The sequence below is a fragment of the Myxocyprinus asiaticus genome, chromosome 18, assembly GCF_019703515.2.
Source record: "Myxocyprinus asiaticus isolate MX2 ecotype Aquarium Trade chromosome 18, UBuf_Myxa_2, whole genome shotgun sequence".
NCBI lineage: Eukaryota > Metazoa > Chordata > Actinopteri > Cypriniformes > Catostomidae > Myxocyprinus > Myxocyprinus asiaticus.
The window spans coordinates 21,561,554-21,577,247 of NC_059361.1; the positions used below are offsets into that span (position 1 = coordinate 21,561,554).

Consider the following 15,694-nt stretch of genomic DNA (forward strand, 5'->3'; position numbering starts at 1 on the left):
CTGATGGACGAGTCTGGGTTTGGCGGTTGCCAGGAGAACGGTACTTGTCTGACTGCATTGTGACAACTGTGAAGTTTGGTGGAGGGGGGATTATGGTGTGGGGTTGTTTTTCAGGAGCTGGGCTTGGCCCCTTAGTTCCAGTGAAAGGAACTCTGAATGCTTCAGCATACCAAGAGATTTTGGACAATTCCATGCTCCCAACTTTGTGGGAACAGTTTGGGGGTGGCCCCTTCCTGTTCCAACATGACTGCGCACCAGTGCACAAAGCAAGGTCCATAAAGACATGGATGAGCGAGTTTGGTGTGGAAGAACTTGACTGGCCTGCACAGAGTCCTGACCTCAACCCGATAGAGCACCTTTGGGATGAAGACTGCGAGCCAGGCCTTCTCGTCCAACATCAGTGTGACCTCACAAATGCGCTTCTGGAAGAATGGTCAAAAATTCCCATAAACACACTCCTAAACCTTGTGGAAAGCCTTCCCAGAAGAGTTGAAGCTGTTATAGCTGCAAAGGGTGGGCCGACGTCATATTAAACCCTATGGATTAAGAATGGGATGTCACTTAAATTCATATGCGTCTAAAGGCAGATGAGCGAATACTTTTGGCAATATAGTGTATCATAGCACTTCAGATAAAACAGATTAAACCACTAGAGTTGTATGGATTACTTTTATGTGGCTTTTATGTCATTTTTGGAACTTCAAAGTTCTGGCCACCATTCACTTGCATTGTATGGACCTACAGCTGAAATATTCTTCTAAAAATCTATGTTTGTGTTCAGCAGAAGAAAGAAACTCGTACACATCTGGGATTCAATTTTGGATGAACTATCACTTTAATTATTGTTGCACTGGAAAAAGTACTCTTTATTAAATGTACTGTGCTACTAGTCTGTACAACACTACATTCAGCTATTAAAGGGATGTGCGGCATAAAGAGCTAGTATTTTAATGAATCCAGCTGGAGTAAATATATAACATAAAATACCAAGCTGGTTTTGGCTCACCTGGAACTGTAAATATTGTAGTTTTTATATAAGACATTAAAATGTTGCTATGTTTCTCCATGACAGCAGAATACCTCAACAAATTTGTCATTATATCCAAAATACTAGTACCAAAAATACTAATTATTTATTATTGTTGACAAATCTGATTTTTTTTTTTAAGCAATTGTTTATATATATATATATATATATATATATATATATATATATATATATATATATATATATAATATATATATATATCATCATCATTTACATCATGATGGCGCCGCGGATGGCCGCCTCGGTGTGGAGCGCTTCTATTGTTTTGTTGTTTTTGTTTGTTTGTCCTGTGTTTAGTAATCTTTTTCCAGTCAGTTTTACCAGAGATGAACTGCTAAACATTCAACAGCATATACCAGTCAGTCCTTTCCCGGATTTTGAATATTCGGACGTTTTGTTTGACATTTTAGTCGGAGGCGCCGCTGTGTTGTTTAAACGCGCTATGAGACGCAGGCGAGGAAGACGAGCCGGTGCGCTGGTCAAACTCCGTCGGCGGGGCTTTCGAACAGCGCTGCCGAGCATTCATCTAGCGAATCTCCGCTCTCTCCCTAACAAAACGGACGAACTACATCTCCTCACCCGCACAAACAAGGACTTTTCAACCTCTGCTGCCTTGTGCTTCACAGAAACCTGGCTGAGTGAAGCCATTCCGGACAGCGCGTTACATCTGCCGGTCTTTCAGCTCTTCAGAGCGGATCGCATCGCGGAGTTAACGTGGAAAACGAGAGGCGGTGGAACAAGCTTTTACATAAGTGAAGGTTAGTGTACAGATGTAACAACCTTAAAGAGGATGTGCTGTCCTAATTTGGAAGCGCTCTTTATTAACTCTAAGCCTTTCTACTGGCCGCGGGAGTTTTCCTCGTTTATTCTGGTGAGTGTGTATATCGCACCAAACGCGTGTGTGAACACAGCGCTGCAAACAGCTGACTGATCCTATCACAGACACAGAACAACAATACCCGGACTCAGTTATTATTATTCTTGGGGATTTTAACAAAGCAAACCTCACACATGAACTGCCCAAATACAAACAGCACATTACATGCCCAACCATAGACAGAAATATTCTGGATCACTGCTACACAACAATAAAGGATGCATATCGCTCTGTCCATAGAGCAGCTTTGGGACTATCTGATCACTGTCTGGTTCATCTTCTTCCAACCTACAGACAGAAATTAAAAGCTGCTAAGCCTGTAGTAAGGACTGTAAAGAGATGGACCAACGAAGCAGAGCTGGAACTACAAGCCTGCTTTTACTGCACGGATTGGAGTGTTTTTGAGGCTGCTGCCACAGACCTGGACGAGCTCACAGATACTGTTACATTATATATCAGTTTCTGTGAGGATATGTGCATTCCTACTAGGACTTATTTAACATTTTACAATGACAAACCATGGTTTACAGTGGAACTCAGGCAGCTTCGTCAGGCCAAAGAGGATGCTTACAGAGTTGGGGATAAAGTCTTGTATAATCAGGCCAGGAACACACTGAACAGGGAAATCAGAGTGGCTAAAAAAAGATACTCTGAGAAGCTGAAAAACAAGTTTTCAGCTAACGACCCTGCATCAGTGTGGAGTGGCATGAAACAACTTACGAATTACAGGCCCCCATCTTCACACAGATCTTCAATAGACCTGTCTACCTGATGTCTGTGGTCATGAAGTCATTTGAGAGACCGGTGTTGGCCCACCTGAAGAACATCACTGGACCCTTTCTAGATCCCCTTCAATTTACTTATCGAGCAAACAGGTCTGTGGATGATGCAGTCAACATGGGATTGCATGAAATCTTGCAACATCTGGACAGACCAGGGACATATGCAAGGATCCTTTTTGTGGACTTCAGTTTGGCTTTCAACACCATCACCCCAGCCGTTCTCCGGACTAAATTACATCAACTCTCTGTTCCCACGTCTATCTGTCAGTGGATTACAAGCTTTCTGACAGACAGGCAGCAGCTTGTGAGACAGGGGAAATTCACTTCCAGCACCTGTACAATCAGCACTGGTGCCCCCCAGGGATATGTGCTCTCCCCACTACTCTTCTCCCTCTACACCAACGACTACATCTCTAAGGACCCCTCTGTCAAGCTCCTGAAGTTTGCAGACGACACCACTGTCATCGGCCTCATCCGAGATGACGATGAGTCTGCATACAGAAGGGAGGTTAAACAGCTGGCTGTCTGGTGCAGTCAAAACAACCTTGAGCTGAACATGCTCAAAATGGTGGAAATGATTGTGGACTTTAGGAGGAACCCCCCCCCCCAACACTGACCTCCCTCACTATTCTAAACAGCACTGTGGCAGCAGTGGAGTCATTCAGGTTCCTGGGCACTACCATCTCACAGGACCTGAAGTGGGAGACACACATTGACTCCATTGCGAAAAAGGCCCAGCAGAGGTTGTACTTCCTTCGCCAGCTGAGGAAGTTCAACCTGCCACAGGCGCTGCTGATACAGTTCTACTCAGCGGTCATTGAGTCTGTCCTCTGCACTTCAATAACTGTCTGGTTTGGTTCAGCTACGAAATCAGACATCAGAAGACTACAAAGGACAGTTCGGACTGCTGAGAGGATTATTGGTTGCCCCCTGCCCCCCCTATACACTTCCAGAACTATACACTTCCAGAGTGAGGAAAAAGGCTGGAAAAATCACTCTGGATCCCACTCACCCTGCCCTCTACCTTTTTGAACTGTTGCCTTCTGGCCGACGCTTTAGAGCTCTGAGCAGCAGAACCGTCAGGCACAGGAACAGTTTTTTCCCTCAGGCTATCCATCTCATGAACAGTTAAAACTGCCCCTTTGAGCAATAATTAATGTGCAATACACAGCTTAGTCTTTTTATATTATCCAACACTTCCTACCTCTTCTGCCATTACATTCCCTTGCACTGTACATAACCGATTTGTATTTAGATTTGCACTACATATGTGTATGTATGTATGTATGTATGTGTGTGTATATATATATATATATATATATATATATATATATATATATATATATATATATATATATATATGTGTTTATGTGTGTGTGTGTGTGTGTGTATATATATATATATAATATATATGTGTGTGTGTGTGTGTGTGTTATATACTTTTTTCTTTTCAATATTTATCCATTTTTTTTATTCAATTTTAATTATTTTTTAAAGTCTTGTTGCTGTTTTTTGTATAGTTGTGTACTGGAAGCTCCTGTCACCAAGACAAATTCCTTGTATGTGTAAGCATACTTGGCAATAAAGCTCATTCTGATTCTGATTATATATATATATATATATATATATATATATATATATATATATATATATATGTTTGTTTTTAATTGCTTTTTTAATGTTTAATATCAGTATATGGTTAAAAGCAGGCTACCAAAATTTTCTGTTTATTATAGGAACAGGAATTGGTTTTTATCGTTAATTTACGATCCCTACAGTCATAATGTAGTTCACACAGCAATGGATGCTGTATTTCTTCTACCCAGAATGCTGCAGTGAGAGGAAGTTGTCTGCGCTTACGCTGTAACACAGGGCTGTCCACTCTGTATAACAGCATAGGCAGAGGAGACGACGAGCGCAGACTGGAGAGAAGAGACGGCAGGGAAGGTTGAAGGTGGTGATGCGGCGCGAGCTGACAGAGAAGATCCCATTAAAACGAAGAATATCTACAAAAAGAATGGCGTCGACACGTTCAGATGAAAGAACTGATCTCAACGGTGGGATTATGGTAAGATTTCGTTATAGATTTGAACTTATAAACGTGTTTGAGCTTATGGTACAGACGCACCAATATGGTGGAAAACGAGAGGGTTCGACGAGGTGTTGTAAAATGGCCATGATGGGGCCATGGCCAAGGACTGAAAAATGGCATTCCGGCGATTAAATCGACGATTTCCGGATCAAAACATCGTGTATTTTTTAGGAAAACAATACTTGGTTATGTTATAGGAAACGTGTGAAGATTTCAGCTGACACCTACGAAGAGAAACAAGGATTTAACTCTCTACGCATTTTAAATGTGCTTTGTCCTTGACAGGACAAAATGTCCTTGTAACATTTGAAAGCCGAAAAAAATATTAAAATGGAAATATTGTTGTAAAAATGCAACTTTGAACGTACCATCTCCAGAACAACATTTTGGAGATCTTCATGTTGACTTCAAATGCTTTCCTTAAATAAAATTTTATTGAATATTTCAGTGCATCTATTGTGTGTTCATTTCTTACAAACATGATTTATTTTCTTCGGATGTTCATTATTGAATTTATACCGAGAACATTTTGAATATGTCAGCTTGCCATAGGAATTAGTTTATAATTTTGATGTTTTACTTTATTTTAAGATTTTATTGTTTTCTGCATAACATGTAATATTTCAATAGTTATTCATTTAATGTTTCTTTTCCTTTAAAGAATGAACATAGGTAAATGTGTTAACTTGTATTTATTATGTTTCTAAAAATATTTATGGTTTATTTTTCGATGTTAAATAATAGGGTGTTGGCTTTTAACCCTTTGTGATCCACAAGAGGACTTTTTATTCTTCAAAAAAATTCAGAAACTTATTTCTCACATTCTGTTTTTCCATTGTGGTAAGAGATTTGTGTAAAGTAAATTTCCACATGATAAGTACTGTTTAAATTACTAATTGCCCTAAAAATGGACTAAAATGATTTATAAATATAAAAAATATCATATTTAACATGATTGTTTTTTTCCAAAGGTTGTTACCAGAATAGAATCATACAAAAGCAATAGTATAATATCACTATTTTATTTAGTCTTTTTAAGTCTAAAACCTTAGTTTTTAATTAGCACGAGGTCTTGGCTGTAAATTAAAGTAAAGAATAAACATTTTACTCCGCTGCTGTGCAGAAAATGTGTAATAATCTAATTTTATATGTAAGAATAAATAAAAACATAAGCTTTCAGTGATTATTCCATATCTTAGAGATTTTTTATTTGCGTATACCTTTTGTGTATATGAAGTACTGTTCCGTTACCTTTGAGTATTCAGAACAATTTTCAGTTCTCCGTTTACCTTGATGCTAGCTAAAGAAATGCATTTTATGCAGAGAAACTGTACGACTGTTAAACATATTTCTTTTGAAGATTTTGATGCGGAAGCAAGTGTAAATGTTCAAAGTAGTTTTGCTAAACCCAAACAAATTCTCAAAAATGTTTTTTTTTTTTTTTCACATACAGGCATCAAATCAAATGGATGAAGGATGATGCAGTTTGGTTGAATATCACGCATAGTTACCGTAAGTGTAATTAATGTACTTTATTTATTTTTTATTTTTTTTAGTTTCTAAAGTGTGATCTGTAGATAATGTTGGCGCAATCCTGTGCGCTTTAGTTATCTTTATATCAATGATCACCACTAGGTTGTGCTCTATATATGATAGTAGTATTAAATCTAATATAAAATCCTTTGTTATTAAAGGTTCGTGACCTGCCTAATGTTGAAGACCGACAAGGAAAAGGATTTCCATAGTAAGTATTGCACTTAAAAGAAAACTTTTAACGACGCATTACAGCAGTTTACATTTCTTAGCTTTTCTTATAACTTTAAAAAAAAAAATAGGTTTCAGCTACTTTAGTTATGTGCTATATTTTCTAATGCTCCAAATCCATAAAAGCCTGGAGACAATTTTTTGACACAACATGAGCACAAAACAATCAAATTAGCTATAATTTAGAGTATAATCTACACTTATCGTAATTTTTCAAAATGTACACCGCGAAAATAAATTCTAGAACACACATTTCTGCTCAAGATGTTAGGGAAACTGTCAAAGGAAATCATGAATTTAGATTTTGCTGCTCTAACCATAACTTTTTTAAGTGATGTTAACGTTTAGCTACTAGCTATGAAATCTAAATTAATTTCTATATTGAGCAAAATGAGATGAAATCTCAAATTTATACAAACCTTTTTAAATGTAATTTTGCAGTTATTAATAGAATAAAAAAAATAGACATGCCACTGTATTGTGCAATATTGTTAATTGGGTAGGTTATGAAAAACTTTGCCACACTGGACAGTGTACTTTATTGTGCCTACACATTTCCTATGTACATTACAAAATGGATCACTTTTCATGCATAAAGAAAATTTTAGACAGTTTACATTATTAGTGTTACACAATACCTAACTACATAACAAAAGGAGTCACTTTCAAATCAAGCTTCTCGAGAATAATTTACTATTTTGCCATTCTGGACAATATACTTTATTGGGCGTACACATTACCTATGTACCTAACAAAGCTTTTCCTCATTTTAATTTCATAGTGTGACATGCACTCCATATTTAAGGATAGTCATCCCCACTTTTTAGACTAATTAGGTGATCTTTTTCAACAACAGTCTTAAACTGATTAAAAGCTTGTACTCTCAAGAAAGCTCTTTGCATATTAATGCACAGATGCAAGCAAGATTATATAGAATTTTTATTTTTATTTTTATTTTTTTTATTTTTTTTGCAGAACCATTAATAGAAGTCTAGCTGGTGCAATTACACATTGGACTTAAATTGAAGAATATTAAACAGTCAATTAAAACTTGATTAATCTTTCCTCATTTCACCTCTGACAACAAAACATTAATGTCTCCAGTGTAAACAGTGATAATGCAATACTTGGCTGAGGTTTGTAATTAAAGAGAAATTTTACCAAAGAGCACACCACCATTTACTCTGCATCAAATTGTCATATCTACACAACATTCACGGCAGTACTCAATCCAGTTAAATTAATTTTTGGTTAGGTGGTGTTTTTACTAACCAATCAAGAATCTTGTGAATTTTTCGTCAGTTTCATCACTTTTGCTATGCATAGTATTGTAAATTTGCCAACATACCCCAAGCACAGCTAAGGCTGCACAACTTCTTTCAATTCAGCCTTGTTGAGTTCAAGAAATGTGATATGAGTGCAGCATTATATGCTCAAACTCTCTGGTTGAGGTCAAATCTGGAAATGTTTATGGTAATTTCTGATAGGAAGTTAACCACTTCAGTGCAACCAGAGTAATGGAGTCTCCATTAGTAATTATTAATAATTATGATTGCCAGGGCAAGCATCATCATTATTGTGGCTCCTATTTTGGATTAGGGGTTTGTTCTAAACACCTTAAGCTGGTTGCAAGAAAACCTTAGTGACTATACACCTACAATTATTACTAGGGGTTTTCTTAAAGGTGCTGTAAGCATTTTATTTATTTTTTTTTCATGGAATTGTATGCAAAAAATGTTTTACTGCTCCCTGAAAGATATTAAGATAGTCCTGAGATATCTCACCAGTCTCTGTGACAGCTCTAGACTTCACAAAAATGAGTTCACGGACCATGACGCTTTGTGCCTGTCAATCATTTTGCATGTTCTCATAGTATTGTAGATGCAGCGAATTTAGGCTTACTGCCATTTTTATGCCATGTTGTTCATAACAGTTGTCAGTTGAGGGTGCTATTTTGCTGCTGTTGTTTTTGACAGCTGTTTCTGCTTTTGTCAGTCTTAGTAAATCTCATTTAGTATCTTTTGGAGTGTGGGTTTTGGAAAAAGGGGGCGTGGCTAATCCAACTGCTTAGTTTGGGGAAATTCTAGAATGGCTAAAATCACTTACAGCACCTTAAAGGGGTTTCTTGCAACTGGGCCTTATCCTAAGTATTAAATTTAGGTCTGTAAAAGCCCAGGTATTCTTCGTTTTTTGTGTGTATTGGATTGCCTGGTTGATCGCTTTCAAAGTATACTCTTTTGACCGCGAGTGAAAATGAACGCGTTTTGTGATACTCTTAGTACAGTCAACGGCAGGCACATGCACCAACGATGGTTATAGATGCGGACTGTCCGCGTGTCGAGAAAATCTGGGCAGGACGTGGACAGTCCGCACAGACTGTGCTGATAAAGAAATTTGCATCACGCATACTGTGCGCAGAGCGATCAGCAACGCAGCCAACGATACTTTAGCTCAACTCATCTGCACAGACATGAATAAACTCTACTATTTTCTGAGCAATTGGACTTCACCTAGCAGCACCCTAGCAATGACCCAGTACACCTTAGCAACTGCTTAGCAACATGCTAATAACCACTCAGAACACCTTAGCAACCACATAAAATCACCCTGGCAACCACCCAGAACACCTTAGCAATATGGTGACGACGTATGCACAGCTAAGCACCACTCTTCGGAAAATATAAAAATATAATTGTTAGTACAGTTGGCATATGTTTGCAAAATCGGGATCCGACCAATGGTACATCAAGGCATGTAATGCCTTATTATGTCCACTGCCAAATGGATGATGACATGTTTTACTTGAATTATTCATGCTAACTGCACCGTCTCATGCTACTCACAACTCACACCATGTAACGTCATTCAGAGGAAAGAAGGAAAGAGTATTTTGTTTTATGCCTCTGATCTCAGTGATTGTCTTTCTCTCTGCAGATGAAGTTGGCCTGAGGATATTGAAGCAAATGTCCAAGAAAGAGAAGACTACTCTGTAAGTCCTCGCAGTGTTATATGTTTGTAAAAATGGCGTTACCCATATGTCTGTCATATTAGCTTAATTTAGACCCCCAGTAAAAGTTCATAATTTGGCCTGGAGTGGTTATGAGCATTGTACACTGCATTAAATATAAATTTTGTCACAATAATTAAGAGTTGCTGCAGTTCCTTTTAAAGTTTATGCAAAAATTAAAATCCCAAACCTTTCTGAAATGTAATCCAAAGCTTAAATGATTAATGCGCTAAGGATGTGTATTGGGAAAGGACTTGCTGTTACAGCTGTATGTTCCACTTTTTATTGATGAAGACACATTTACTTACTTTTGTACCTGGGCATGCTTGGGTGCTCTCATCATTGGATCTTGTATTCAGTGGAAACCTTTGCTTGAGATCAGTGACTTTTGATCAGCGATCTTTTCTTGTGGAGCTTATTCAGCTTTTGTGTAACTTGTTTTACACATCTTTCTTGATTCTGTGCCACAATTGGCCTCCTTTTGTTTTCATTGGCTGTTGCATACCTTGTTGTGCATTACTTATCCATTTCTTTTATGACATGGGTAGAGTCATGGCTCAAGTTTTTGATTTTGATTTTGGCGATGGTTGGATTCCCTGAGAAACATTGTACTGCCGGCACCAGTCTTTGAATGAACAAAAAAACATGGCCTTTTAGCATTGCACATGAAATAGTAGGCCACCTCTAGTCTTTGGTACCAAGTCCTTCACATAAAGTGACTGTTTAATTGGAGCTGCAACCTAATCATTCTAATGAAAATAATTGTGGGTTTGAATCACTTTTCACCAACCTTGAACAACTAAATGGAAATGTATAACAATCTTAAAGTCAGCATCAAAATTGACTCCTATTTACCTTTTCAGTGCACATTCCTGGTCTTATTGGGCACGATTCATGTCTGAAACTATGCGACTTTTCGGACACCTTTCACCAATCCTTCTTACTTTTCAACCCCTCCCCTCCAACCACCTGGCTCAGTTGTAGCATAGAACACCTACTTCTCATGATCCAATCAATTCCCAATGGCTAAAATCAAGCCCGTCCTTGTTGAATATCTTGTTTCACTCAAATATGCCAGATTCTGGAAGTAAAAGTGGTTGCAGGCGGTGTTGCATTTAACTTTGGTTCATCACTCAACTCTTACGATACATAGTGATGATTGGGCTGCTGACATTTTCATGCAGTGACCTAAATGCCAAACGTTCATTGTGAATTAAGCTGTGACTTCAATCAAGCTTAAATCTTTTCACCTGGCAAATTTCAAAAAGTTTCACTTTTATAAAAATTTACTTACTGATTCCACCCCCCCTCCCTCCACTTTTTTTTTGTTTTTTTTTTTGGTCCCCATTTTGTTTTCATTATGGGATGAAATGTTTTGTAAGCCTCTTTATTGAATTTCTTTGTTTGGTGAACTGAACTCTGGTGGTCATTGAGGCTCTTTTTTTACGTAAAAATTACGTAAATGTTTTGGTGCATTTTTTTCCATTTATTGATTCTCTAATTTGAAATATTGTTTATATATTGTAATAACATTGTTATTATACAGTGAGGACACATGTTCTTTCAACCATTCATTTCATTGCTATTTCGATGCTATGCTACATATTGTAGCTTTTCAACTTTTTAGACTTCTTTTTATCACTTGGATACAATGTTCTTGTATCATCAACGATAATGGCCATTACTACATAAAAAGACAAGATACTGTTGAAAAACACAATTATAGCTAGAAATGGCTAACCACAGAAATTACAGCTTAATGACAGACATATGTTTTAGCTGTGGTGTTTTATATTCTTGTAATACATGTTGGGATAATCTGAAATGCGGGCCTATCAAGCTTCTTTCCGAGTACCAACGAGTAAATTTAGACTTTAGTTTTTCTGGTAGTTGAAATTGTTTATGAAGTCTTGTTTCTTGTTATAATGCTTAATTGCATAAAGAGATTCTTTCACAAACAGTTGTAGGTGAAAGCAATAAAATCTCATAAAAGCATCAGCGACAAGTTGCACTTGCATGTGCGCTGTTGCTAGCATTTTATCGTCAAACATGCATATATGGAGAAAAAGGCATTTTATTATTGAATATTGACTATTATAATGCGATTAATGGAGTTGTGCATGTCAGTCAATGTTCAAGTTGCCCTAATTGACGATATAAATCTACCTTGAGAGACAAGGCATTTGTCTTAAACTTTCTCGAGCTTTAAATACTAGCTTAAGAGGATTCTAGTATGTCTGATTTCAGAAATAATTTAGTCTTGGATTGTTTTGTGCGTAGCTATACCATAGCTAGGTCTATGCCTTACAATTGTTATGAAAAGCTATCATTGCATATTGAAGAGTAAATTGGGGGTTTACATGTTTTTCCTTCTCCTTTTTGATTTCATTAAGAACCAATTCTGGACAGTCAAGTGGAGACTACTGCTTAATGAGGAAGATGGCGGCTCAGATTTTGCTTTTGGATTTGAAAAGAACGAGACATTTCATTTGTGATTTGCTCTGATATTCTGATTTATTCGCTAATGTGCTCAATTGTATGTATTTTACATGTACCTCAGCTCACTCATATTTTGCTACTTTTGTTTTTGTATTAATGAAATTATGTCTGTATCTCAAATTATCAGTGTGCTATTTTGCTATTTTTGTTTTTTTTAAATAAAATTTTCGTGATTGAACAATTTCGACTTGCTGTTTTTGGATGGAGAAAGAAAATGTGGCGTTTCTCAAAATATTTACCTTTTATTTTTGTGCTTGACATACAATATTTGTATTTTTTATTTTGACCTTAGTTGGTCTGTTGTGTTGCTTCGTTTCACAACTAGGAATTGTTGAGGTTTATTGACAAGCTAGCATTAGTTGGCTGATGTATTAAAAAAAAAGTAAAAGGTTTTATGGTCTGTCTTTGACTGGCCTTTTAGATATTTAATATTTTTGGCCAGATAAACTCGTTCGTTGTACACTAAGCACGTGACATTCGCAAACTATTTTCTGCTTAATGGTGCATACTCTATTGCATTTAAGGATACAGTCACATTCTTTATTTTAAATAAAACAATTGCACATTTGCTCGCAAGTAGCTGCCTGCAAAAGCTTCGGTGCTTTCAACTGTCCTCTTTAAAATATCACGTTAACATAATATAATACAATTACATATACAAAGCAGGTATAAAAGGTTAAAATGGTCAAAATGGTCTGAAATGGTGTCCAGTGTAGTCCAACACTGCAAAATGGCTCCTCTTGTCTCATTTCCTGTCTGTGCAGGAAGTGAAGGCTCACAGAAATAATATTAATATCATAAAGAAAAAGGATCAAACTGCCCTGGGTGCCTACTAATCATTTGCTTCAATACTTTAACTGTAGTTTAGCCTTAACTTTACCATTTAATATATCTTTAAAACAACTAGTTTTTATTTTAAATAAAAGGGGTGGGACTTTGGTTCATCACCTGAGCTCTGGGTAAATGGAGAGAACGTCAATCAAAGGCTAAAGCTCTCAGAGCTGGGAAGGAGCTTTAGATGGCGGATGAACCTTGGGAAGGGGAGAGCGTCGAGCCTCGCAGGGCTCTCTTTAGCACTTGTGTCTCAACTTCGGTGAACTTTGAGTCCCGCTCAGGAAACCATAGTCCCGCGAATTCGTTCGTTTTTTTTAGTTTTGGAATCTAGAAATGTTAATGCGTACATTTTGTGACTTTATTTCGTCGAAATATGCTCTGCTGCGTGCGTAGAGTGGCCAGTCGTTGTTTTCCCTGCCTTGTACAGGCAGCCATGGCGGTCCTCCATTTTTAGTGCGCTCTGTTGGGCTCTCTCACACACTCTCTCTCTCTCGCTCTCGCTCTCCAGTGAAATAGCCATCCTTGGATTACTGCTACTATTTTTCTTTTCGAATATTATTCCGATTATTATTTTTATCAGAATCATGGAGTATTTTTGATTTATTTATTTTTTTGTTCTAATGGCCAAAGTAACAAATCGAATTTTTTGTCAGATGTGAAAGTGCTGCTACAGTCCTTCTCCTGTCAGTGGAATAGGTATGTTTACATTGTTTCTTTTTTTATTTTGTTTCATCGTGATGTTTTAATCGTCCTTTGTCTGATGACGCAGTAAGAATTTATGCATGTGGCTATGTGAATCCATTGCCTTGAAATGCCATCGACATGCGTTATTTCACATCGGATATAGTCAAGCAGGTGTCCTTTCAATTCCGATGCTTTATAACAAGAAATACTGTAAACATTTATATCGTCGGTTTCCAAGTTACTTTTTTCCCATATGTCGCAACTGCAGGACTTTTTTTTTTTTTTTTGCTGTCCTTTTTAAGCCGACTGACTCGATGGTTCATCCCACTTTAAACTTTTGACAGTTAATACCTGGATAAAAGACCATCATTAACAAAAACCCAAGACAAAATCATGATGAAGAATAAGAATAAAAAGCAGGAAGACGAAGGCTCGACCCAAAGCAATGCTTCCAGGTACGATCTTTCATATTTTTCTCTTATTTTAACATCTGTCTTGATTGTTTACCTTTACAAGCATGGTCGATCACCTGTGCATTTGTTTAAACCACAATGTCTGTGAAATATATGGGTTTCGGATCATTGACCTTGGGGTAGATGTATAGCCACACCCTGATTTTGTTTGCATTTCTAAAACTGAATACAAGGCCTATGGGCCTCATTGATGGACTTTACCCAAATCTGTGCTTAGGATGCCCAGTGTTTTTATACAGATTTGTGTAGTACTCAGAATTGTAATATTTGAAGTTCTAAAGTGACTGTATGAAATGACCTTGTCTGATTAGTATGTGCTGCATTGCACCACACTATGTAAGGTTAATGACATTTTAAACAGTTTTGCTTTCACATCACACGTGTTGAGACAGTTTAGCAATTGATAACTGTAAATTGATGTTGCAGTTCTTTTATACAGGACCTGTTCAGTCTAATACAGAGCCAATCATTTTGGGATTTACTTGACCATTTTAATGATATTCACAACACACAAATACAATGTTTCAAGTAAATTTATTACATTTTAGGTAAAGTTAAGTTTTATTACACATAGGACAATGTATATAATATACATTTTTGTATTTACATTTTTATTAAATGTAGCACTGGAACTTATTTCTTTTGACTGTTTACTGTGCACTTGTCTTTTTTAATTTTGCTGACTGGTCATTACATTTGCAGGAAATGTAGTAACATTTATGTGTCAAAAGTGTTTTATTTAAAAAGAGGATGGTGTCCCATCCTAAAGTGTTATTTGTTTGAGGCTCACACAGGGCCTGTGTAAATTAAAATCTTTATGTTATAGACTTTCAGGTTGTAAATGTTCATGTAGAATACCCTAATGACATGTGGTGTGTAACCTCATATTATCATATTGCATTACATGTTGAACACTCAATTATTTATTGTAAAACCCCTTGAAAGAATTTACTGTATACAGTAAGTAATGTTCTTAATATTTTAGCATTCAGTCTTTAATTTTTTTTAAATAAAAATGTATTCATTATTAGCATTGTTGATTACCAACATTTTTAGTTTTGTCTTGTCATAATGGTTTTCAACAACAAAACAACATTTGTGTTTGCACCTGAAAGACAACTGATGTTACAACCTACGATACAAGTTAACTATTGTGAAAAACTATGTTCCCACGTTTTCCCCTCACACACCCAAACACAAGTAGAAGGATGTCTTGTCCATATTGGAAAATGCATGGAAGCAAATTATTACTGTCACTTTACTACACTCACATTTATGCCCATTTCCATAAGAAAACAGGAACTGTTGAACTGTTTGAATTGTAAAGATTGACACTGGGTTCATATTAACAAAAACTTATGCACAGCTTGTCTTTTACCGGTATTCCTTGTGGTGACATATGCATTGTGAATTTATTTCATAAAAATGTAAATACATATTCACATTTGAATTTTTAAAAAGTTCCCACAAGTTGTCACATGACAATGAAAGTTCATTTGAAATGGTTTGTAAGTCTGACATAATGATGTATCCACACAGCCATAATCGTGACATGGAATGGACATTAATCTCGAATAGTATTTTATACACCTGCACACGGCTTACATGTGGCTTTTATAATTTGCTTTAATGAG

General features: G+C 36.7%; 1 protein-coding gene across 3 annotated transcripts in view; it reads left to right on the forward strand.

Annotated features, from left to right (window-relative positions):
* The first annotated feature begins 4,590 nt into the window (after positions 1-4,590).
* The window catches only part of LOC127455727 (chromodomain-helicase-DNA-binding protein 2-like), a 38,651-nt gene continuing 27,547 nt past the window's right edge, over positions 4,591-15,694 (forward strand). The window contains exons 1-6 of one of the 3 annotated variants that reach the window (XM_051723810.1): positions 4,592-4,775; positions 6,253-6,311; positions 6,494-6,543; positions 9,498-9,552; positions 11,964-13,599; positions 13,932-14,042. In XM_051723810.1, coding sequence (XP_051579770.1) covers positions 13,981-14,042 — 62 coding nt within the window. In that variant the 5' untranslated portion in view covers positions 4,592-4,775; positions 6,253-6,311; positions 6,494-6,543; ... (1 more) ...; positions 11,964-13,599; positions 13,932-13,980. Of the gene's footprint in view, positions 4,776-6,252; positions 6,312-6,493; positions 6,544-9,497; positions 9,553-11,963; positions 14,043-15,694 lie in introns of all 3 variants that reach the window. The other 2 variants (XM_051723812.1, XM_051723811.1) reach the window with 2 other exon arrangements.